At 38.7% G+C, this 26,442-nt stretch overlaps 2 protein-coding genes across 5 annotated transcripts; one reads left to right on the top strand and one right to left on the bottom strand.

Moving 5' to 3' along the window:
• Window positions 1–540: 540 nt before the first annotated feature.
• Window positions 541–25,089, top strand: LOC126867025 (E3 ubiquitin-protein ligase lubel). The gene is made up of 22 exons (XM_050621111.1): window positions 541–692; window positions 3,560–3,649; window positions 3,726–4,130; window positions 5,322–5,528; window positions 6,277–6,504; window positions 6,953–7,425; window positions 7,867–9,161; window positions 10,136–10,395; window positions 10,490–10,585; window positions 11,181–11,345; window positions 11,788–12,144; window positions 12,424–12,607; window positions 12,968–16,555; window positions 16,958–19,977; window positions 21,584–21,781; window positions 22,110–22,388; window positions 22,462–22,551; window positions 22,643–22,799; window positions 23,306–23,636; window positions 24,082–24,207; window positions 24,308–24,476; window positions 24,760–25,089. The coding sequence occupies exons 1-22, from the start codon at window positions 576–578 to the stop codon at window positions 24,787–24,789; spliced, it is 11,865 nt and encodes a 3,954-aa protein (XP_050477068.1). The 5' UTR covers window positions 541–575; the 3' UTR covers window positions 24,790–25,089.
• Window positions 24,826–26,374, bottom strand: LOC126867022 (uncharacterized). 4 transcript variants are annotated; one of them, XM_050621107.1, is made up of 3 exons: window positions 26,239–26,374; window positions 25,830–25,920; window positions 24,826–25,734 (listed from the first exon to the last, which is right to left on the bottom strand). In XM_050621107.1, exons 2-3 carry the CDS (start codon window positions 25,916–25,918, stop codon window positions 25,122–25,124), a joined length of 702 nt encoding a protein of 233 aa, XP_050477064.1. In that variant the 5' UTR covers window positions 25,919–25,920; window positions 26,239–26,374; the 3' UTR covers window positions 24,826–25,121. The 4 variants fall into 4 exon arrangements, with proteins under 4 accessions (XP_050477064.1, XP_050477065.1, XP_050477063.1 ...); XM_050621108.1 differs by having other exon boundaries at window positions 24,826–25,471; window positions 25,559–25,734; window positions 25,830–26,346; XM_050621106.1 differs by having other exon boundaries at window positions 26,013–26,345.
• Between the last annotated feature and the right edge of the window lie 68 nt (window positions 26,375–26,442).

Raw genomic sequence — 26,442 nt, 5'->3', positions numbered from 1 at the left:
TCTTCTCTAAGCGTACATTTACATAACTATATCTCTTAATTGGTCTCATCGCAGATTAATATTCCTTTTTGTATTTTATATCATATATCTTTATATCTTTTATTTATCTTCACATTGCATTAGATAATCGATAACAATGTGTCAAACAGATATCTAAAACCAAGTTTTCCACAAACGAGGCCTCGTACAAAAAATTCTTACTCCACATGTTCGACTCATATTGTCCCATATAACCACCCTTTTCCCAGTTGCACCATTAGTTACCCTCGTGTGTATATTTCCTCCATTCCACCCTACAAAATCTCCGACGAACGTCCCACACGAATTGTCCCAATTTTCCCATCACGATTCCCGATGGAACTCGCAGTCGCGCAAAAAAGCTCAGATCCCTCTATATAGCGTGTCTCTAAAGAACGTACAAAGACACCATTGGGTTTTGTCGAGCGAGTGCCAGCTCTAACGCTTCTAAACGCGCGCGGCGTCGCGATATATTTACGCGAACGGGGAGACTTCGGTAAAACGGTGGCATCGGTCCAGCGAGCCAACGTTACGGAAATAGATTTCGGCTGGTGGCGATGCAACAGCTTCTTGTAGACGACGAGCAGTGCCGAACGGTCGGAAGCAGCCAGTACCGTGACGACCAGTTCCCGAGGAAAACCGGAGAAATCGCCTCCGCGAGGTCCCACATGAATGTGAGTGTCGATCTTCCTTTCACGAGTGCCATTATCTGCCGCGTATCGGTGCCCGTGCGTGACGTTCCCTGATCCCGGGCCCACAGTGCGTCCTTTGTTTTCTACGTGCTCGCCGATAACACGGTGCATCAATCTGGAAACGCTCCACCGCGTACAACTTCCACCATCTTACCCTATTCTACTCTTTTCTTCGTCGACGCCTTGAAATTCTCCCAAATTCTCTCTTTCTCTCTCTCTCTCTCTCTCTCTCTCTCTCTTTCTCTCGCGGAAGAATGTATTTTTTAGAGGAAATAAAAACTTTATATAGAGAGCTATAAGCTTTATCTTATTCAAACTGTGTGGAAAAGTGTTGATGCGATGGAGCAAGAACGCACTGTACCGATGCGGACAATGGAAAAGATTCATCGTTACGTTTTTGTAATTATTTCAATGAAACTCTAGGGAGTTTTAGGTCTCCCCCTCGCATAAAATAGCGGCATTCAGGTTGCATAAAGTAGTGACGATGTAAGAATGCGAAAATACGAAAATTCGTTACACCTATGGCAACAATCGAAGAGATTTATGTCATGTTACATTTCCGTGATTATTTTAAAGAAGCTTGAGGAGATAGGAGTTTGTGGAAAGCATTAGGCCTCCCATCGTCGAACTTGCATAGTAACGTGATGTAAGAATGTTAGAACACAAAAATACAGCACAGATAATCGAGCACACTTAAATTTTCTCAATCGTTCCAAAAGGATGTAAACCTAAAGCGATCGAGAGACGAAGCAGCGCGATGAGAGGCAAACAGAATCGATGAGAATAAACCAGCGAATTTCACCGGTTTTACTTTCGCGAGGTGAAACGGAAGTGCATCGTAAGACGCACAATCGATGCGAATCTTCGTGTGTATGTACCGCGGAAGACACGAGAGGATATACGCTCGTGTCCGTGTTTCCGTGGGTTTCACGTGCAGTTCCACGTTTTTTCTTCCGGTGCAGACCAGAAACCGGGGATTGAAAAGCGGATTGTTTATGAAGACACGCGATGCTAGCTACGCTTTTACAGGCGTGCAGCTCGGTGACACTATCGCGGCGAAAGCATCTGAATATTCCGCTTCGTGTGAAACCACCAAGAGGAATGGATATATATAGCGTTCTAATTTAGTTGGATCGGACTTGGAGACGCAGTTTTATGTACTTATGGCTGGTTTCCGGGGTCTGCGTGATTTGTGACACGTGTCAGTGTGGAATAATCAGTTTCTTTCCGTACGATTCTTCCTATAATTGGTCTTGAAATTTCTCGAAGTGATGGATGACGATCACGATGAATATTTCACTACAAAATCGAAACTGATGCTTGCTCGTTAGATGGAAGATAATAAGGCTCGCGAAGGGATATTATTACGTAGTTAGAAAAATGTTTGGAGAAGAAACTCGAGTGGGTAGGGAGGAGCTAGAAGTTGGAACGTGACCAACTCTTGTAGACTTTTGCAATTTTGTCGGGAAATAGAGTTTCGTGTAGCACGTTCGCTTTTTATCGAGGCAATTCTCACCTTAAAATTAACTAACATGTCGGATGAAATTCACATGTTTGTCAAAATTTTTATCTCTACTTTTGTCTGAGACAGAATATTCTTATGATGATCGTGGCAGAATCTAAATTTACAATTCTTGGGAATTAGGTGCTTTGTTGCTCTCGTAGTAGAACAAAAGAGTGTGGACAGTCGAGAAGAACAGAAGGGGTAAACGTTCTAAAGATATAGGGCTCTAATTCGAGGGACTAATTCATGCATGTGGAACTCATGCCGCCGCGAAGGCTGGAACCGCGAAATTACTCTTCTTTAATAAAAAAAAATTGTTATTCTTTAAGAATTTTTAATGCAATTCGAAAATAAGAAAGCAATACTTTTCCTTCCATTCACAAACGAATAAAATATATCTCTTGCGTAAAAAGCTTAAAAGAGTGTGAAGCTAAACGTAAACCGTATTCATTAACGAACGAAATATATTTGCCCTTTAAACGGTTGTAAAAACGAAAAATGTAAATGCAAATAATTAAAATAAATTCCAAAAGGTCTGGATTAAATATCGAGGAAAGGTTGAATGAATTTGAGAGGATCACGGTGCGATATTTATGTATTTTACGTATACAAGTCAACGCGAAGAGATATAGCGTCGCGTGGCTTGATTTTATTTCGAGACGCGGAACACGATTTTTCCTCGTAAAAATAGATTCGATTTTGGCCTCTTCCGGCGAAGAATCAACCGTGTGACGTCACGCTTTCTCGAGGATCCACTCGAAAAATCTTGTCTAGCGAAGTCACTCTACTCAGACACCTAGTCCAAGGTGCGATGACATGAATTCACGTACAGCTTGGCAGCTGAACACGAGTTACTCGATGCTGCCAGCTTGTCATCCCAATTCGAGACTGCAAGAATGCATCGCACCTATACAAACAATTAAAGAGATTCATTGTGCAGGCGATTGCATTTATCAATTTCATTTTTTCTACTCTTAACTACTTCTACGGTGTCCTGGACCAATCCATATATTATACAAATTTCCACTAATTTTACTTTTAAGTAATATATAACATTAAGTAATTGAATAAATGATAACTGTCAATTGGATTGAGCTTTATACATATATCATTACACGTGCGCCTCAAAACTTCAACGGAAAGTTAATGTACTTTCATCTGACAAGGATAAAAATCATTGGAGAAGAATAATAACAACTGTGATTAGGGGAACTTTTCTCATAACCGCTAACGTAAAAATGTATATACTTCCTAAGATATAGATAATTCTAATAAACATTATATTAGAATTCAAGTGGAAATTCTTCGAGGTTCCTCCAATAATTATTAAATATCTGTTTTACAGAACCCGGGAGCTGAAAAATGGCGCCCGATGGCCATCTCGAACCCATCGACCCGGTTGCGCATGGCAAGGTCCATGCCCCACTGGGTACTGGTGCGTAACTCTCCCGTCAATATCTCTTCTTTTTCTTTCAATCAATCTTAAATACGCAATTTTTCATCCTTAAAAGGCGCAACAGCAGAAGGATGCGGAGCAGAAGCAGCAACGCCAACCACCGACCCCACCGAAAGTCCCACCGCCATCGCTCTCCGGAGACTGTGGTGACCCAGACTACGAGATCATCGAATTTCCGACCCGACCGCAAGCACAGAAGTCCTCGACACCGGGCATGACGTACAAGTGCGCCTTATGTGGCACCGAGAACGTTTTCGCCCATTGCGATATTTGCAATGGGAATTATTGCGAAGCCTGCGATGACATGAACCACAAGCACCCAAAAAGAAAAAACCACGTACGAAGAAGAATCTTGACCGATCTAGCGACGAAAACGCGACCACCTCTACCGCCAAAAGGAGAAAATGTATCGTCTCCGCCGCCAATCCCACCGCCAAGAAGAAATCGCAAGAGCGCTCAGGTAGGATGCAACCTGGCCTGAAGCTTTCATCCCTTTCCGCGAATTTTCTTTCAGGCTGACGACGTCTTGTCGATACTAGGTACCTTTGAGCTTCAGATCCAGAATCTATTCGGACGATTGTTAGCGGATTGTATCGGGATCAACGGAAACCAAGTTGCGAAGATCACGAATCTTGTAACACAAAGAGCAATTGCAACTTTGTCTCCTGTGACCTCGAGTCGTTTATCGATGAATGTTGTTTTGTTGAATAGATGTTGCTTCTTACTAGTTGTTAGCTGTACCACGCTTCGAGCGGCGCCAGTTTCGCTGATTTCTGCGAGAGAACACGTCACACCGAGGCACCGTGAAGATTGTTAATCGAACATCGTCAGTCACATCGAGCTTTAAATAGTCATCTAAGAATTGTTCCACAGATACATCGACAGATTTTATAGAGATCTTTATTATTGTATATCGACGTTGTTTCTTCTTAATACACCACGTTACCGCAAAAATACTACTGCCGTATTCACTGATACCTGTTCACTCTTTCAACTCTGTCGATAATAACGTAACGGCGGGAAAAGATACGTGCTGACACAATTTACGGAAGCACTATGCAAATTTTGTATGCTCGTGCTTTTGTCTTCGAGCGACTGGCACGACGGTGAATATGGCAGAGCACGGTGAACACGGTGATTCGATTTAACCGTCATACACCGTTTCGTATTTCCCGTACCGTTACTAAAACATCGTTTTATTATATGCATATATTTTATTCACTAAAAATACACGTTGTTACACAGATTAGATAATTATTTTCAGCTTACAGCAATGACACTGATCATCGCCATTTCTTTGTCGCTAACGTAGAATTAAGAATCGATTTATTCGAAGTCTAATTTATTACGTTCACGTTATTTAAGTTGCAAGCATTCTCGATTCGTCGAGGACATCGTTTAATTTATTTTCTTTTCTACTAACGCTTTGTTTATCATCGATTTAGCCTCGCACGTCGCCGCAATTTAATTTTAGCGCTGCTGCCTTCAACCGCGAACACCCGCCATCTTCTTCTTCTTTCGAATACCTTTTTCCATCGTCGTCTATCCACGAAAAAAAGAAACACAGAAAACGTTTTCAACAATCATGATGGAAAAAACGACAACGTTTCCAAACGATGGCCATGTAATAAAGTTCAGGTTTCGCGCTTAGGCTAAATCGACGCAAAACCAGGGATCTACGAATCTCTCCTTGATCGAAAGAGTCGACAGCTTGAAGCGAGCTCTTCCAAACACCACCAGGCCACTGTCAGCCACCCTTGACACGAAAACAGTGTCGAAATCCATGCAGTCTGTAAATACTATCACCAACGATGGAACAGGATCAGGATCAGGGACTGACAAAATGTCTACGCTGCAGGTAAACTATTTCGTCAACTATTCTTGTCGTAACATTAAATTGGTGCGTATAATATGTTATTTGTTCAAATAATAGATTTTTATACATATATACTTAATTCAAGCAATTACAGTATGCAATTCGACACAATATACTTTTCAATGATCAACTTGTTTCATTATTCCAGGTTTACATATAAAAGTTATCGGTTCTAGAATTTAAAAATTCTTAGAATACTGTAGCTGTTACAACTTCTTTTAAAACGATTTGTATATTGAAAGATCTTTGGTGGAATGGGGGATGGTATTGATCTTTCCAAGTGAAACAGTCGATGTGATTAATAATTGACGGTAGAACAAAATTTAACAAGTCGTATTTATTTGTCAAATTCGAATTTCATAGGAACGACATTTCATATGCACCAATCTAATAGAAAACTTTAATGAACATTTTACACGTTCCCCTATTATTCAATAGTAGTGCTTGACGTTTAATGAATGCAACCTATTATTCATCGAATACCATTTACTATTACGTGCACCGCAACGTTATTCGGTAATTCAGTAGGCTTCTACTATTCATCGAGTATTATAAAATAACTAATTAATATTTGAAACATTTACGCATTATACAGTACTTGATCTGTTAAGTGCTTTTTGATAGTGTGCCTCCGTATTAAATAGTAATACGAGATATGTATTTAACAAACGTGTAAAATGGCTGGTAAAGGTAGAAACGTGAATTGTTTAACACACGTACGAATATTCAGGAAAGGTACAGGAAATATCAGGAAGCAATGAGAGCGCAGGATGTTAACAGAAGGAGGCATCCTCCCTCCGATATTTCGAGAGATACATTGAATACAAGGCCACTGAGCGTAGGCAGCCCGAAACTTACACCTCCGGTACCACCGCCGCCGCCGCCTAGATCTATGATGCAATCGGCCAGTGTTTGCGATTTATCGTCGCCACACATGTGGAGTCCAGGAATGCATCAGGTAATTTTATTAAACTAAACATCACAAATGAATGTCGTCCCATTAGCTGACGTGGTCTCTATTTTGGAACTATACAAAGAAATTTTTGTATGAATTTGTTTTTTGAATTGATCGTATGCAAATGCAGATTTATTTTTAAATAAAAAGATATATATGTCATGTATCGAGATAAATGTATAAAGATATTTGTATTAAATCTATTGGAAACAAATTAAGATCTAATAAAATTATAAAAAAAAATTCCGATATCTTCCAAATTTGTATTTTTATAATACCATAGCTCTAATAAACGATGATCGAACGCGTTATTAGGAAAAAACAAGAGCTTTATCGGCCGTAAGAATTATAAATATTTATATTCTGGAGTTAATAATGTAAAATTAATCAGTAAGATTAAACATTTATCGTTTCATATTATTATTAAAATTACCATTGAATTTTATTGTAGGCTCAATCAATGGCGCATCTAGGTCCTGGAGGTATTCCAATAATGTGGTACCCACCGAATCCACCATGGGACATGACCATGGGTGGTTCCACGATGAGTCTAAATCACCCAACAATGTGGGGTTATCCCATGGGATTCCCTCCGTCACAAATGCTTCCACCACACTATCCGGGTTCTATATCAAGATCACATAGCCCAGCAAGGAGCGTGAAATCCAGCAGAAGATCGAGAGCAGTCTCGCCATCACCAAGTCTGAAATCTAGGAAATCATTAGCAAGCAGATCACGATCGAGAAGATCGCAGGGATCACCGTCTGACGCTAGTTCTGAAGACTCTGGTGAATCAGATTTCGACGACAGGCTCTCTAAAAGTTCTAGGGGCACCAGACGTGGAAGTGTGTCTAGGAGTACAAGGCAAAGAAGCTACCACGAAGATGATGGGTCTAGAAATTTGTTAAATAGAAATCGTCGCGAGTAAGTTAGAAATTTGATTAATAATTTGAAATTCGTATTAGTAGACTGCGGATGTTTATGGGTTTGTGGAAAATTCAAAGGTGGAAAAATGCACGCAGTATACGTGATATGCAAAAATATATAAAATTATCATTCCAATATATTTAAAACAAAATTTGTTTTTTATTTAATCGAGTTAATTACAATCGAAATACAAACGAAAGTTTTGTCAATTGTAAAATATAGAGATTGAAATTTATTAAAATTGAAATGTTCATTAAATTACTTTATAAGTTTAATGGCTCGTGTAAAACCGTATCATAGAAAAAGAAATCCAGATTCCATCTCTTTAGATATCTCCAGAAAAATATGAAATTGTCTAAATATCCACAATCTAAATGTCGCAAATTCTACGAAAAAGATTCTGGAATATTTTAAATATAATAATTCGATATTTTACAGACGGCTAATGTCAGAAGAAAGAATGACCAGTACAGAAGATCAGTGGTCCGAGAGTCACACTATCAAACGATATCCAACATCACCAAAGAACCATGACGAATTTCAAAAGAACACTTTAAATTCACGACGACGATATGACCAAGACGAACGCAGGCTCTCCAAGCTGGATTCGCGATTAGATCGCGTTCAAAACGGCAGCTACCGTCGTAGACAAAGCACCGACGATGACTCTTCAGACAGAAGGTCCACGCTACAAACACGCTCTAGAGTAACCAGTTCCTCTGAGGATCACTTCGACAAATCAGAGATGGTTCCTCGACGAAGGGACGACGAGATGATTCCAAGAAGAGCTTCCTCTGTGAGAAGAGAAGTAAGTTTGGACGATCTCGAAAGAGCCTCTCGTAGAGATTCTCGAAGGTCCTCTATAGACAGTGACACACAAATTACCAGAAGAACTCCTTCCAGAGAAGCCTCTAGAAGAATCCAAGAAGTAGAAAGAATTGATAATTCACGATCCATTAGGGATGAAGACGATGTACCACGTGCTACGAAGAATCTACGAAGTCGTGAAGCTTCGCGTGATAGAGAAAGTGTCTCAAGAAGAGAGTCTTCGTTGAGAAAAGAAATGGAAGAAGCAGAGAGAATTTCTGTTAGAAGAATGTCGCCTCATGATTCTGATAGTCAGAGTATTAGAAAAACTCCATCTCGTGAATCGGTTTCTAGGAAGATACGTGAAAATGAGGATCGAGACGTGACGCGATCTGTGAATAAGAATCAAGAAGAAGCTCGGCGATATATCGAGACAGAAAATCGAGAAGTTAGACGATTTATTGAAGAAGAGAAAAGAAGGGAAGAAGCTTTAGTAAAGAAGATGGAAAATGAAAGAAGTAAACATTTAGAAAGACCACCATCGGTAGGCAAAGAAGAGAAGCATGGATCAACGAGTGTGGATCAACGTAACAAGTCGCCGAAAAATGTGAAACTGAAAGAGGAAACGAGTACCACGATGGAAATTCCTAACGAAGAATGGGCATGCGAGCATTGTACTTTCATAAACGATTTAAAGGATCGTGTCTGCGTAGTTTGTTGCAAAACGAGGAGCAGCGCGTTGCCACCAAGTAGCGAAGAAAATCAAGAAGATGTTCAAAGTGGTTTGAGTGAGATTCCTAAAAATGAATTAGCGATTACGTCCAGCAACATTAGCAACCCTAGTCCTGATCTGGAAAAGAGGACCAGCCTGTTAAAGATTTCAAACAGCGAAGAGAGCGGGGATAGTGGTTCCACAAAGAACAAAGGTAGAGCAAGGCGTAAAATCAGCTTTTCGTTTGGTACCAAGTCGAATCAGTGATTAGAATTATTGTACCTGTTCTCTTCTTGAGTGTTTCTCCTTTTTTCCCTCGGTCCATGCACTCTGTTTGTCCTACCTCCTTTTTTTTTTACAAAAATTAAAGAAACAGCTGAATAAAAGATACGATTGTCCTTTGTCGATGTATATCCTTGGATGAATAATAAAGAGACATGAAAAGTGTTTCCTACACGATCAGTGGATACCAAATGCATAGTCGTATTTGAAATGAAGCCACTCTCTCGTTCATTTTCATTTCTCTTCTTTTTTTTAAGATCATGTCTGACGCAATTATTATTCATTCAAGAGGAGCTAGTTTCAAGCATGAGCGTGCATTTGGCTGATGTTCTTTCCACCCGGAATTCGTTGTCGAATTATTTCTCATTGTAAGTCCTGAAGATCTTAACATTCTCTGGTCTTGAAGTTGAATATCATTAACAGAAAGTAAATGTTTCATTTTTTTATATTTGTAAACAAATTTTTTTTCTTTTTAAATATACAAATCCTTAGAAAGTAACAAAAATAATATGTATACCCTGCCTGTTTGTATTTTCGATGATTCTAATGCCCCGTTCCTTGTACTGTGAGAATTTATACGTAATAATTTCACGAAGGTAACAGTCTGCATCAGAATGACGTTTTTCATTAATTCAAGTCTAAGATTCCAAATATTCGTAAAAAAGAGACTACGGATGCTTATGTATTTATACAAAAATGGAAATGCAAGAAAGCATAGAATACCTACGATACGGTTATATACAAATGTGTAAAATATCCAAAAGAATCTTTGATGAACGAAACAAATATTTGAGTGGATTCGAATTTTTATCTATGAAAATATGAATTTGCATAAACATCCGCAACGTTACCCACGGTATTACCAAATTAACATCTAGAACATGACCTGATTACTTAAATTTACAGATTCCGCGATGCACGAAGATTCTGCTGCGATAGTTCCAGAGAAATCAATCGTTGAATCCTCGTCAGTGATAAGAAACGAGCCTACATTGATAGCAAACGATATATCAGTGACGACCAAGAGCACCGATGCTCCAAGCAATATCGTTTCTTCGAAAATAAATGAGGAAGAGTCAATGAAACGACCAATGCTCGAGAAAATTCCAAAAAGCCATTCAGTTTCCACTGGAACCTCTCCTCCTCCTCAGAACATTTCCACTCAAGTAAGGGAAAATAGGACATCTTTTTTTTATCGCAAAATGGGTCATTGGTAAAAGGTAAAAGAAGCACGAACGGGATATGAAATATACTTTTCAGACGTACGACTATCCTCCAGCAAGAAGTAGCGCTGGATTCGTAAGAGCTGCATCCACCTCAAAGGGATTATTATATTATGAAGACAGCGACGCGGAGGTAATACGAAAGATTAATATGTAGATATTCAAGTTCTTCTATCGAAACAAAAGTCTCGTAATTCAAATATTTAAGATTATTTAAAACGATTTACAATAGTTTTATCTTTGGCTTTTAAAAGTTATCAAGCTCATTGGGAAGGATGTTTGATTGATCATTTTGGAAGATGACTAACAAATGCGCACTTCGATTTTTGACACTGGAACTACCAATAATATATTCTTAAATGTTAGAAGTAGATTATTAGAATTAACTAAAAAATATTCCCAAAATGAGTTCTTGAATTAATACCAATGAACTTTCGTTTGAAATATTTTTTGTAAACTATCAAATGTAACTCAAACGTTACAATGATCGATTCCTGTCTCATAATATGGATGGCCATAATTAAAAATAAATAGTAACTTGAATAAAAATCAGCCGTAATTTTTTCAAAGACAATTACATATCTTTTAATAACTGCAAAATCAATAGAACTCGAGAAAACCTCGTCATTTTTACAAACATGGTAATTTTAGCGTTAACGCAAAGCATTTAAAGTACATTCATCCAAAGACCTAGCAAGTTCATAAAACGACTTACAATTAATAAAAAGGATGCCGAGCGTCTGTTTCAGGAACAAACTAGATTCGCCAATAGTCCAGATCTGTATCCGCAAACGATTCAGGAGCAGTATCTTCAGCAGTTGATCAGCGGTCCCAGCAGAGATCGTACACGAAGAAATTCCGTCGACTCCACCCACCTTTATTACCGTTCCAGGGTAAACTTGACAGCTATCCCTCGAGAGCTATTGGTTTCTAATCCGATCTAATCTCCAATACAATTTAACACACGATTTCGATTGTGCCAGTTTCGTAGCCTCGGTGTGAACGTAGGCAGGAATTACAATTTACAACCTTTTACAGCGCAACTTCTACCTATCATTCCAACCGGAACTTCTAAGAAAATATTCTCTCCATTCAAATTTCTCTACGACTGTGTGACCATTAATCTAATAAACAACAAATTTTTGTTACGTGCTATAGATTGTTCTAGACTAGCCTTAATATAGTCTTAAGCCTGTAAGATTGTTCATTTCTCGTTGTTACTCTGCAGAAAGTGCATCTTACGACGATGAGACCTTCCTACAACTGTTTTTGACGTGTGCACCCTTCGTAAGTCTATTTTAATTATCGTCAATCGAATTATTCTTCGTGTTTCAGGAATCGAGCCAACCAAGATTCTTCGAAGCTGGCCCAAGTTCACAGGGAATTTCAACGTTGACACGACAAGGTTTGGAGATCGTGGAGCTTCTAAGGGAAGCCGAGAAGCACGGTTATTCCACGGATGATGTTCAGGTGGCCTTGTCACAGGGTGCAAGTAGCCCGATCGACTGGCTGAAGACGCAGTGGCCCCATTTGGTGGAAACTGTACAAGTTTTAGTTACTACTCAGGGAAAAGAACTGAAGGAAAACAATATCGGGATGCTTTCCGCCATCGAGGCGAAAGAGGCCTTGAGAGCTACAAAGGGAGACGTTTGGAACGCTGTCGCCATGGCTGTTCAACGTAGACAGCTAAAAGTAAGAATTTTAGACGTATTTTTCGTTAGAATCTTTCGAATTGAAGGACTGCAACAAAGAGACGGCTCCAATATTTAAATTGTGTCTGTAATTATCAGAAGCGAAAGAAGCTCGTATTAATATGAATATTAGTTGACTATGAACTTGTAGCACGTTAGTTGAATTTTGTTGATTTAGTGAAATTAAGGAAAGTAGTACCGTCTTTTTGAAACAGTTTCTTTAATCTTCGAATGTTATGTTGCACTTTATTATGAGAAAAATGAAACGGAAATTTGACAGTGCGAGGAAATTATGAAGAAAGGCAACTTCGCAATGGCGGAAGTGGTGAAATCATTGGAAAATAATTCTGGTGCCGAGGACGCGGCTTTGTTCGAGCTGCAAAAGAATCAGCTCAAGCCGTTCTTGATGAGAATCTGGGGTCCTCCGGTTGGGGTGGAAAACGATGAGGCTGCACCGCGGGAAGGTCAGTAAATATTACGTATCAATTATCTGATCATATCGAATAAAAAACAGATTGAATAATTTTTAAGTATAGCCTGTATAATAAAATCGCAGATGTATTGTACTATTTCATAATTAAAAAGTAATTTTAAATTTCTTAAATAATCCTCTTAAAATTAATCATTATCATATTATTTGTTTGATTGGTATAATGAAATCGTGTATAATAGAAATCCTTTGATTATTTTACCTAGTATCATAGAAATATATCCTCGAACTTTTCATTATATAAATCTTTATATTTGATAAATATTCGTTTTACCAAAGCGATAGTTTCGTTCTTAACTTTTCATTCACGATGATCGAGTTGAAATAATTTCAGATACAGCAGGTGCGGTCGGTGGTGGAACGGGAGGTTCCGAACAGGTTACCAACGTGTCGGACGCTGAAGCCAGGAAGCAGGTAATGTCACCAATCGTAGAAAATTTCGTCGCGTTGCAGGCCGACTTTCAAAAGCAACTGGCAGCCCTCAGACAACTGACCGATAACTGGCAACATGACAAAGACCCCCTGAATACGTTCGGTAATAAGCCTGATAATCTGTATCAAGTTAACACTGACGATCGAATCGTTCTAATCGATAAAAATCTGGTCCCAAGGGCCGTACAAGACCTCGATGTAGCCAGCACTCTTAAAACAGTGGAGAACGAGGAACCAAAACGAACCAATCAAGACGATACTAAATTAATAAGAATTAATCAGACTGATACGTCCATTATAACTGAAAAACAAGACCAAAATAACAATTCCACTATAAAGGTGATTAAAGAACAAGTTCAGAATCTATCAGAAAATTTATTAAACCAGAATCAGATCAACGTTGAAAAAAAATTAACGATAGAAAAAATTTCACATACGAAAGAAAATGAAAAAATTCGATCGGACGAGTTGCAAAAAGAAAATATCGATGTAACTAAACCCACATTACCTGAGGATATTGATCCAGCTGCTGTACCTAAGGACAACGACCCAAACATCTGTATTTCGATAAATTTAATTGAGAAAGACATCCCTAATCAATCAGAAAATTTGTTAAAGGAGAATCCGAGTGAACAAAAGATAAAAGAGATCTCAGTTCCTGATACAAAAGAAGGTAGAAGCGTAGATGAAGAAGTTAGTGTCTCGTCTTCCAGTATAGTAGAAGAATCATTGTATAAAGCAGAAGCCAAAACGAGCGATGTAACCAGGTCGAAAAAGAATGTAAAGCAAACGGTGGAGATGAGTTTGAAAGTAGCTGAGGTAAAGGGCGAGGAAGGTGGTTCACGCGTAAAAGAAAGCGAAACGACGTCTCAAAAGATTTCAGACGCCGGTCAAAGCAGCCAAGGAATAGATAAAGCTTCTTCGTCGCGTTCGGAGAAAAACGAATCGCCATCCCAAAAGCCTTCTGATCCTCATCAAAGAGCTGTGCAAGTAGATAAAGGCTCTCCTTCAGTGGAGAATGTCTCTTTGCGATCTAACGTATCGGATCACGGTTTACCCGAAAGTGTATCGAAGACGTCCGAATCGGCTCGAGGTTCTTCGCAAACTGGAATCGAACGAGCCGACTTAATAAACCAAATGTTGGAACAAGGCAAAGAGTCCCTTCAAAAGGCAACAACTTCTACAGAATTAATTAAGAGTTTTAAAAATTCCGGCGAAAACGGAGACGCGGAGATTTCAGAGAATATCGACGTAACGAGTAAAGAAACGACGGGACCATTGGATAAATTAAGGCCTATAAAGGAAGATACGAAAGTAGAATCGGGCAACGTTATCGAACAAGCGCAATCACCGATAATTACGGCTGAGAATGGCTCGACAGATCAAAGTTCTGAAAACGTCTCGCCGGAAGCTCGTCCAGAAGGCAACGAGACGCAAGTAGCCACCGTGGAGGCACTGTTATCTGCCGTGAAATCGCTGCCAGAGCAATTACTGGGCCCTTTCATATCGGCAATGCAAATGCTGTCGTCGAAGAAATCGAGCAACGAGACCGATCGAGCGAACGTTCTCGAAGTTGTAACAGAAGATCAGAATTCCACGTCTTTTCAAGCTTCCAGCGAAACTGGGTTTGGCAAGAATGAAAATGTACCTCTGGGAAGCGTCGAAAATGCAGAGGAGCTTGTATCGGATGTAGCCGAAACTGTAACAACCGAAACGACCGCGACTGACATCGAAAAGCTACATGATCTCGAAACGGTACGTAAAAACGAAAAAAGCGATAATATTTCGCATACTAGCGCAGGAGGAGCGACAATGGAGGTGAAATTTAACGGGAATCGGGTCCCAGGAGACACGATAACACTGTTGCAAAGTGGAGAGAAACCTGAAACAACGATAACTAAAGTAAGTTCGCCAGAAGCCGCGAATAATATTAACAGCGATGAAAAGCTAGACAAGGTACCTAATTCTGAGCAGTTATCAGGTCCAGTACACGAAATCACCAGTGATAGATCAAAGGTATCTTCGGTAGAAGTCGATTCATCTCATCGTTATCATCTCGACGCGAATCCGGAAATCCATACATGGAACGATCCACCTATTCATGAACGATCATCGTCAAAGGAAGCTGGCAACTCTTCCGTGACCGGCATCAAAGATCCTCGACTTAACAATGCATCTTTGAACAGCGAATCACTCATAAGCGATAGCTCGATGAGACACAACGGGACCATTGGCGCACAATCATTATCGGACAAGATATCATCCTCGGTCGCATGTGACTCGGGAACGTGTGAATCATCCGACATGCAAACGTCTATCATCGAGACTCGACCTAGCGATGATAACCGCGTGAAATTAATTGATGGCAGTTTGATGACTGACAATAGAAGATCTGAGGATGTTATGTCTGATCGTAGATCGCATGATAATAATCATACTAATTCGGTCGTGACCCAGGTAGCAGCATCTTCTCAGTTAATTAACTTTGAAAATAATTCTGTAGATTACAAAGTTTCCGAAAATTCTAAAATTGAATCGCAGAAAATTTCTGAGGATAATCTTGTTAGAAATTCTGAGTGTAAAATTTTGGAAGATTCGAAAATTGCTCGAGATGAATTTTCTAAGGAAAGTGGAGTTGCTATTCGAGATTCTTCAAAAGATTCTAAAATAGCTCAGGAAATTTCTGCAGATCCTAAGAGTGTTGTAACTTCCAAAGATTCCAAGATCGATGAAATTCCTAGTGATCCTAAATCCTCTGAAATTTCGATGGATTCTGGTATCGTCACACATGATGTATCGGAAAATAGAACCTTTACTGAAGAAATTTTTGAAAATTCTAAAAACATTATACCTAATACTCCGAAAAATCCTGCATCTATAATCTTTGAAGTTTTAAAGGGTTTTATATCTACTTCAAATGAAGTATCCAATGATCCCAAAATTCTTATTCAGGAAGCTTCTTCGGATTCGAAAACTGATCTTCACGTAGCTTCTTCAGACTTCAAACTTATTATCCATGAAGCTTCAGAAGATCCTAAAGCTAGTTCGAAAAAAATGTCTAATGATTCCAAAATTACCATTCATGAAGTTCCAAAAAATCCTAAATCTAGTTCAGATGAAACATCTATCGAATCCAAAATTCTTATTCAAGAATCTTCGAAAGACCTGAAAATTGTTGACGAAACTTCTTCAAGTTCTAATATTATTGTCCATGAAGTTTTAGAAGATTCTAAACTTAGTTCACATGAAATATCTACTGATTCCAAGATACTTACCCAAAAAGCTTCGAAAGATACGAAAGCTGTTATTGAAGAAGCATTTTCAGATCCCAAAGTTGCTAACCATGAAATTTCAGAAGATTCCAAATCTAGTTCAAAGGAAATATCCAATAATTCCAAAATACTTAGCCAAAATGCTTCGAAAGATTTGAAAACAGTTGTTGAGAAAGCATCCTCAGATCCCAACATTGCTAACCATGAAGTTTCAGAAAATTCTAAATCTAATTCAAAGGAAATTCCTAATGACTCCAAAATATTTAGCCAAAAAGCTTCGGAAGATTTGAAAACAGTTGTTGAGAAAGCATTCTCAGATCCCAACATTGTTAACCATGAAGTTTCAGAAGATTCTAAATCTAATTCAAAGGAAATATCCAATAACTCCAAAACACTTAGCCAAAAAGCTTCGAAAGCTGTTATCGAAGAAGCATCTTCAGATCCCAAAATTGCTAACCATGAATTTTCAGAAGATTCTAAATCTAGTTCAAAGGAAATTTCTAATGACTCCAACGTTTCCATTCAGGAAATGTCGAAAGATTTAAAAACTGTTGACGAGATTTCTCAAAATTTTAACGTTGGTATCCACGAAATTTCGAAGGATTTCGAAGCTATTCCACGCGATGTTCCCAAATGGCCATACACTAATACTCCCAAATCAACCCAAGAATCCAAGGTTCAAGAAATTCCTAACAAACCAACAACAATCGTACACGAAACTTCGAAAGCAGTTTTGCATGTGTCTGAAAAAGTAGAGCAGTCTATCTCTGTCGCATGTCACATTCCCCAGAGCAACGACAAAATCGATACTTCGCCAATAACTTCAGCAAGTAAGTCTGTCGACTCTAAAGAAACTCGCGAACAAATTAATATTCATTTAAAACCTGTCAAAGACGATCACCCTCTATCGGTATCTCCTACAAAAAATAACGATGTAACAAAAGACTCTTTGATAGAGATAAAAAAAAATTCTTCGACGATCGTGGAACGAAATAATTCAAACAAATCGATGGAAACAATCGATGCGAACAACGAGTCAAAAATAGAAAAGAATGGCCAAGAAATATTTTCTGGCTCTATTTCGAACAAGGTCGAGGCGAATACAGCTTGCGAAGCAATAGCGAATATCGAACCGGCAATAGTAACTATCTCGAGTGACCCTCGTATTTCCGGTTCCTCGTTGACCTCGCATTCTTTGGACACCGAATCTGCCGTTAACAAGCTAAATTCTACGGATACTAACAACATTCCTAAGAACCTCGTTGTTCCTAATAACGATATGTCGTATAATGCATCGAACTCGAACGAAGAAAGTCAAGTTGTCGAGCTAAATCTGACCGATACGAATCTCGAAACTTACATCGTTCCTAACGTGCTTGGAAACGTTAACGAATTTTCCAGTTCGATTCCCTGCAACGATGAAAGTATCACGAAGGATTCGAACAATAACGCGTCCCATTTATATCCTCCAAGCTCGAGTGAAATCGAAGGGAATGAAAGGCAAGAAGATAAGAAAGCAGATGCTGCGTTATTTATTAAAGATTCTGTAAATATATTAAAATTCGAATTAAGCGTTAATTCCAATAATAAAAATCCAGAGACTGAGTGTTCGATCGTCGATAATATTAACGATGTTCCTCCAGGAGTACCTGAAACTATAGAGATTAAAATCATGGAATCTCCCATGTTAGCGGTGAACGATTGTGCGCCAATAAAGGTTCTAGAAAGTCCATCAGAGAACGAAGTAAAACCGATTGAGACGGCGAAATTGCAAACAGAAAGCGCGACCGAAGCACGCAAGATCGTGACGATTTCGGGAGAAAGCGCGGTAGACGTTGAAAATAATGAAGTAGATGCAAATGAAGTTGATAAGACGGTTACCTCGAGAGTTGCAGTCAAGGAGAGATCCAAATCTCCTGCCAAAAAGGTCGGCAGAAGGAGGTCTCCCGTGAAAGTCGTTAAAAAATCTACCGGCATACCGAGAAGGAATTTTGGAAAAGTTAGCCCGAGAGGCGCAACGATTGCAAAGGCGAAAGATGCCGCGGCTGAAGTAACTCGAAGATCGACTTTGTCGAACCAAAGGAGAAGTCCAGGAAAAACAATCGCAAAAGTCATAAAGATCGTTCCATCGAACAGTTTGATAAATAAAACAAAATCAGCAGCTAATACTAGACAGAAGCAAGTTTCAAAAGGTTCCAAATCGACGGAGAAGAAAGTGATTCCGGAAAGGAAATCGACAATCTTGAGTACGTTGTCCAAAGGTTGTGAACAAATTAAAAAATCAATTATGAATGCACAGACTAACGATAAAAATAGTGGAATGACGGCTAAAAAATCTTCGAAAGGGAACGGCACGTTAAAACATTCTTTCCTTTCGAGGATTCCCGTATTCACAGCGAGACGTCGACTTCCACAAGTGCAAGAGACTCCAAAAAGTTCTCAGCAATCTCTGAAAGCGGCATCCGGTGACGAGTTAACTAGCACCTCGGCGAAATCATCGATTACCCAACAAACAGCAAGGAAAAGTAGTTCGTCCGAAAGCGCTTCGAAGATCAGAGCAGAGCGAAAAATTGAGCCGGATAAAGTCGGAAATTTAAATGACAAAAAGACGCTAATGGTAAAAACTGCAATCACTCGGGCGAAGACTTGCGAAAGGAGCGAAAAAACGAAGTCAGCGATGGCATCGGAGAAAAATGACGAGGAAATAGACGCGACTGGGTCCAACGAAGATCAAACGATATCTAAGAAATTGGATTTAAATGATACCACTTCCAGCGATGAATACGAGCTGGAGGAAGTTTCTGATAATGACTCTTCCACTTCCGACTTCGAGAGCGCAACGGAATCTGAAATATCAGAAACGGGGAAGCAGCTTTCCGATCGTACGTCGGACAGCATCGAAGAGTTAACCGATGCTGAAATCATGCTACAGGAAACAATCAACGCGATAAAAGCAAAAATATCCGACTCTGAATTCGAAGATTCTGAAAATGAATACATAACTGATAATGACAGCCAAGAAGATTCTAATTCCAGTGAAACTCGCGTGAACGTGAAAGACTCTTCTTTCGAAGAAGAAGAAGAAGAAGAAGAAGAAGGAATAGAAGTAGTGGAACAAACAGATAATAAAGAACTAAACTATATTTCGTCTGAGGAGGACGAAACTCTGAGAGCTGATAGCACTGACGTAAAGGACCAACGAAAGCAAATGACAAATTCAGACAACAATACCAAAGAGACATTAAAAAATACCACTTCTAAAACTCATTCCATTAAAAAACCAAAAGAACAGTTAATACCACTAAAGAACAGCACAGACGCAATTAAGGATAAGCCTGGTAAACTAAAGGGGAAACTTGAGATGAACGATAACTCTGGTAAAAACGGACAGAATAAGACAGATCCTAAGACTGAGGTAACGAAAGCGAGACGTACGAGCGACAAGCGAGTGAAAGCGAGTCGTAGAGCGAGCACAGGCTGTGATAGAGGGGTAGATCAGGGAGGAACATCGAAGAAACGATTCTCCTTGGTGGCCAGTTGTATCCGTCGGTTCGAGGGCGAAGAAAATACGGAACGGGAATACGTGGAAAGTAGAAGCGGCAACTTGAAGACAGGGGGATCTCCCAAAACGGAGAGGGAGGTCAGTAGACGTCAGTTGTCAGAATCAATTGTCGACTTTGTCAGTACTTGCCGCTGACAGACCAATGTCTACAAACAGCTCGATCAAAAGTGTTGAAACAGCGGATGAGACTTAAAAAAAAATCGCACGAAAAAAAGAGAGAAAAAATACCCGACAGACTCCCGTTAAAATTTTAACCCTGTTTTGACTGTATCTTTTAAGCACACTCTTTTTTCCACCCAACTAGCGCACATTTGGCTCTTTCTCTGTTTGCGCGAGGTAAGTACTCCTCTTGTTTCTCCCCGTGACTAATATTGCTGTTGTATAGCATGTCGCTTTGTTTCGCGTTGCTCCGCTGTGTGTTTAAATTAAAAAGTAACAGAACAGTGGTGTACACGCGAAAACGTACTCGAGGTTTGTATGCGCTCCGCGAAGAAAGCACACCGAGAGTTTAATTTAATATCGTGGAACACGACTTTTCCATCATCCAATTTGTCGGATGCTTTCGGGGATTTTATAGTAATTTAAACGCACGCGAATAACACGCTCTCTTCCGGCACGATCGTTTCGTTCCAGGGAATAAAACAACATCTCTTAACGTGCTTCAAAGAACACAAGCATCGAGCAATTTTTTAATTGTTTACGGTCATTGTGTATTCCGTGTTCGTCATTCTGTATTCTTTACGATCGTCCATTTACGTATTAATGTTCCATAATGTCACTTTCAGTAGTTTGTCCGTGACAAATAAACACGATATTAATATTTTATTCACGGACTGGACGACGTTACCTTAAAAATATGCAGAGCTCGTTTCTAGACGTTGGTGTAGTATCTTTTTATCGTATTTTTGCATGCCCATTGTCCTTGTATACTATTCTGTGCGTCAATCTTTACCCTAAGTCTCAAAAATTCCATAATTTATCTCATAATTTCGGTATTATTTTTAATCGTATTTTCATATTAAATGGATGTGATATACGTGTAATTATCATATCAGGTCCGTATTGTTTGATGTACACAAAATTGACCGACACTGTTTTCGCCGACACCAAACTTGGTCAACACTAAACTTTATCAGGAACAACTTTGACAGACAACATCGATAATCGACACAAAATTCGACAAACTGTTCACAGTGAACTCGGGCAAAGTACGAACTTATTTTCTGGTATTGTATCTCGCTTGAAGAAATCTAGTCCAGAGCACATTGGAGCAGATTTAAAAAAATATGTTTTGACCAAAAATCAGATTCTCCTCGCCCCCTGCCACGAATTGGTATTGGTTTGGTCTAGACCTGTTTGTGCAAGCGAGTAACGTGACCGATTCTACCACTCGCTCCTATCCAACACAACATAAAACACTTGTCAATCAACGATTCACCGATTGATAGTTGTCGACTAATTCTTGTACTCGGTAGAAATCGACGACACAAATGTAAATATCGTCGACGAAGCTCGGTGACGAAGAAAACATTGTCGGTGAAATGATTGCCGGTAATCTAAATATGTCGATGACTAAATATCGTGATCACGATTCGGTGTCACTGAAATCGTGTCGATGACATGATTATCCATGAAATGATTCTCTGTAAAGTAAATGTTGTGAGAATTTCCTCTGCACTTACAGAGAATTGCTCGACGTCTCTTAGCAGAAGGAAAAGCGTCGAACTACGATGAGGCGGAAGTGGCCGCTAGTTTGCTGGCCTTGAAATTTGGAGACGTCGAGGCTCTTCATGCGGCTAAAGAGTGTTCCAGCGTAGAATCGGCATTGGCTTTCTTGCAACAAGAATGCGAACTTTGTACAGGTCGCTTTGCGATGAGTCAGGTACTTGAAACAATACAATGCCCATTATTTCATCTTAGAATACAAAACTTATCTTTTATTTGAACTGATCATGAGTAGACTGCGAATGTTCATGCATGTATAAAAGATTGAAGCCTACAAAAATATATAGAATACAGAGAGACTGTAACACGTAAGAGTATACAAAATACGCTAAGTACTATTTATAACATTGAAAAGATTAGAATATTCAAATGAAACCCTTGTTTGAGTTCTAGTTCTTTGATAATGTACACAGAAATTGAAATATCCATGAATATTCGCAGTATAATTGAATTTTAATTGAATTAAAACACATTTTTAATCCCAGATAGTGTCCATGCTGAAATGCGTGCACCGTTGCTGCAACGAGTGCGCGAAGAACTACTTCACCATCCAAATCAGCGACAGAAATATCACGGACGCAGTTTGTCCATTTTGTAAGGAGCCAAACCTAAAAGACGCCAACGAAGACGAGGTGTTAGAATATTTCAGTAACCTGGACATACAATTGAAAACACTTCTAGATCCTCCGATTCATGAACTCTTCCAAAGAAAGCTGAGAGACAGAACATTAATGCAAGATCCAAACTTTAAGTGGTGCATTCAGGTGTTTCTTCTATATAAACCGTACAATCCTCTTTAGTCGACGATTGGAGAAACGTCATGTGTGTTGTTTTCAGTGTTCAAGCGGATTTTACGCGGATCCGGATCAGAAGAGATTAATATGTCCCGATTGTCGATCAGTCACGTGTGCACTGTGTCGAAGACCGGTACGTGCTGATGTTGATAATTACGCGAAAATTAAATGGAAGTTACGCAAGCGCGGACAAACATCCTCTCTGACGGTGGTTTCACTTTCAGTGGGAGAAACAGCACGAAGGAATTACGTGCGAGCAATTTGCTGCTTGGAAAGACGAGAATGACCCGGATAATCAAGCCGCTGGCTTAGCCAAGCACCTCGCGGATAATGGGATAGATTGTCCTAAATGCAAATTTCGCTACTCCTTGTCTAGGGGAGGTAAAGTATTTCAACTAGCTCTCAAGCCTTAATTACTTGAATTGCAATGAATTTTTCTTAAAATGCTGCTAACTTTAAACAAAGAATAGAGCTTTCATAGGCGACGCATTCAATTAAGTATAAAGTATTCAAACAATTGCTAAATGAATTTTTCCTGAAATATTGAAGTACATTGCTATCATTAGACTGCGGACATTTTTAAAGGAATAAAAAGAAATAGAAGCTAAATATAGATTTAATTCACCTACTGAAAATTGTGACGAATACTCTACATACTTTGGATATTTTATATATTCGCAGTCTATTATAATCCAGAAATAAATTTATATAACTCTTACCTAAATTAACCGATGCAGGATTTCATGTTCGTGTAACTTCTCTATGTATTTCAAATATCTTTATCAGTCGAGTAGGCAATTAATGCTGGATAAAAGATATTTCTTAATTGAAATACTAATTTCTGATTAATGTTAACGATAAATACCGAAAATGATACTTTTTCGTAGGTTGTATGCATTTTACATGTAGCCAGTGCAAGTACGAATTCTGCTGCGGTTGCGGAAAGGCATTCATGATGGGAGCAAAATGCTCGGTCAGTCAGTATTGCGCGAAACTGGGCCTTCACGCACACCATCCACGAAACTGTCTGTTCTATCTTCGAGATAAGGAGCCCATGCAGTTGCAACAGCTGTTAAGAGATAATGGAATCGAGTACGACACAGAGGGTCCGGCTGGCGAGCGCAAGTGCAAAGTGCAATTGCAGAAAGAAACTCCCACCGGTGTTGTAGATGCGGTATGCAATTCAGATGTCGTTGTGGGACACGCTGGCTTGTGCAGGTAATTTGTTTGTTCCCCCGTAACTCTGCATGCATTCGCCGTTATTACGACCACCACTTTTATAATTGAATACCTTTCTCGATGAAACCAAGGTACCGTTGCAATTATACGAAAAAAAGCTCGTACAAATTATCATATTAGAGGGCTAAAAAGAATAAAAATGACTAAGAATAAAATAAATTAAAAAAGGAAGAAAAAACGATATAACTTGCGAGTAAAATAAAAAATAATGCTTTTGAGGCCTTCGTTGTTATCGATCTCCTTTCTAATACTTACTAGTTACTATATTAAACAAAAAGAAAAACAAATCTATTTAAAGAAGTAGAAAACATATAATAAAAGTGTTTACTTATTTAAGCTTTGAGCCAACACTGGTCCATAAAAAGTAATGCAAATGTTAAAAAAATAGTGTCCTTTTATCATAACGAAATATTCAAATATTTAGGATCCACTATATCGAATACCTAGTTCGAAAGATCCGGGAGACCCAACTGGAACCGCTTCCCTTGTTAAACGTAGACGATCTCGAGACTTGCGTGAAACGTGCGGGGATCAAATTGCCCCCGAATTGGTACGGTCGTGATCCGGAACATTACAAGAGGGACTTGATCGAGGTAAATGAAAAGGCATCGTGCATTGCACGACTAAATTCTGGGTACTTTTCCCCGCAGGCAGCACTACATTGAGTACTTGGCGGGCCTGGTACTGAAGGGCAAGCTGGATCCCGTGGCGATCTTTGACTTGAACGATGCCAAGCAAGAGCTGCGCCGTCGGGGAAAAGTTCCCCCTGCGAAGGACCAGGAAATGTCCGAGCGGGATTATCTCGAGGCGTGCATTCAGGTGACTAACAACTCCTCTCCTGTACTCCTGCCCCGACACACTGACCGAATTAACAAGAAATGCACGAAAGTAGACCTTCACGCATGACTTTCGCAACCGAAAAGTGCGACGTGGTGACGCGCACGCGCCTGCACGTTGCCAAAAAATAGAGATCTGCAATTGTGGATTAGAATTTGGTTTTATCCTCGTACATTCTGTTTATTTTTATCTTGAAATGAATAGTAATTTTTCGTACCATTGGGAGGATTTTATTCGTGACATCTAATGTATGGACGTTTTATAGGTTGTACGGAAGGAGATTCCGCTGGAGTGATAAATGGGTAATAATTAATGAACGACATTACGTGAGTTCCGCTTCTAATACATCATGTATAGTGTATTTATTTTATCATATGGACAGTGATGTAGAGAACAATTATTGACGATTAAAGTAAACAAAGATTGAAAATTGTTTAGTATTTAATGTATAAAAGTAATCAGTCTTTTAGTATAGAACTTGAAAACTAAAATATCAATTTTTTTATTCTTCTCGCTATCTTCTTTTTTTGGTTTATGTATAAAAGGGTTACAGATGTTTTTTATGTAATAAACGTGAATTTGTGTTTATAGAAAATTTTATAAAATACTTTAACAATAAACTAATTTTCAACAAAGCTCTGTTAAGAAACTATGTAAACTCTTCCTTTTTGGAGGTGTTGCACCTTGATTTATTATGTTTTTTAATCGATCTATATTAATCATTTTTATTTTCTGTTGAGTTGGTGTAATAAAATTTGCAGTGCTCCTAACTTTTTTTATGTTGGTTTCTTTCAATTCCTCGGTTTGAACATTTTTCTCATTCAAATTTGAAATTCCAGAAACATTTAAGCCAGCTGTTCTATCCTTGGTCCTCTTCTTCTTCCGTTTTTTTGATCTTTCAATACTTTCTGTCCTAATTTTTTGTACTTTTTCCCTTTGTGGTTTATTAAAAGATATTCTTGTACTTTTTGAACAAACTGAGCATTTAAGTACCAACTTGTTCATTTTATTTTTTAAACATTTTTCTGCCAAACTTCTTTGAACTTCAGGTATTCTTTTCTTACCATTATTCATAGAGTGTACAATTTTTTTTATGGATTTAGAAAGTGGTTTACCTCGTGATAATCTAATGCTATGATCTATAGTATTCCAAAGTGATCCACAATATGGGCACATCACAGAAGGACCAAAATTTTGAGACGATGGTTGTATTCCACGCGTATACTGCCTACATCTTTCTCTAATATACAATAATATTAATTATTTAGTATGTAATCAATTTTTTATTTACTCAAAAATATATATAAATATTCAAATAAATAAAATACAACTTACATGTAAAACGTTTGCAAATTTCTACTTTGTGAACAATTTAATTTTGTAATAAATTGATTCACGTTCCATAAATGTGTTAATTTTTCCATATCTGTTTGTTTACACACACGCACGTACGAAAAAAAAATTCATAAATAGAGTATTGTTATGGAGTGTTAGGTTAAAGCTATTTACACTACATACAGATAATATGTATATCTTCAATGATAAAATACAAACTTCCGCTTAAACAGTACGTGATACCATTTAGCTGTTTAAAAAGTCATTAAATGCGAAAAGTATACTGACGAGCGAAACTGATCGAACTGTGTAAAGTGTACTACTATACGAACGATAAAAGTGGTAGTATGACTCCTAAACAGATTACGCTAATGCTTCAAAAAATTCTGGACTTTTATAATATCATTACCAATTAATAGTGCTCTTTGTTTTCGTTAGAAAAGTAGATAAAAAAGGAAACAATAACCTCCAAATACGATTACATTGGAGACGTCACAATTATTGAGTAACAGGGTAGCCAACCTGTGAAAATGTTACAATGCCTGTAGGATTCCTAAACCAATCCATTAAAGATCCGTAATGTTGAAACCAATGTATATCTCGTTTCGGTGAA

The sequence above is a fragment of the Bombus huntii genome, chromosome 6 (genome assembly GCF_024542735.1).
Source record: "Bombus huntii isolate Logan2020A chromosome 6, iyBomHunt1.1, whole genome shotgun sequence".
Classification (NCBI taxonomy): domain Eukaryota; kingdom Metazoa; phylum Arthropoda; class Insecta; order Hymenoptera; family Apidae; genus Bombus; species Bombus huntii.
This window is presented reverse-complemented; position numbering and strand designations above follow the sequence as displayed.

Bases quoted from the DNA above. Each gene is read 5' to 3' on its own strand.
- LOC126867025 (XM_050621111.1), top strand. From the start codon at position 576: ATGCAACAGCTTCTTGTAGACGACGAGCAGTGCCGAACGGTCGGAAGC. The intron at 11,346-11,787 runs GTAAACTTGACA...TTCGTGTTTCAG, and splicing joins ACCTTTATTACCGTTCCAGG to GAATCGAGCCAACCAAGATT. The intron at 23,637-24,081 runs GTAATTTGTTTG...TCAAATATTTAG, and splicing joins GGACACGCTGGCTTGTGCAG to GATCCACTATATCGAATACC.
- LOC126867022 (XM_050621107.1), bottom strand. From the start codon at position 25,918: ATGGAAAAATTAACACATTTATGGAACGTGAATCAATTTATTACAAAA. The intron at 25,735-25,829 runs GTAAGTTGTATT...ATTGTATATTAG, and splicing joins AATTTGCAAACGTTTTACAT to AGAAAGATGTAGGCAGTATA.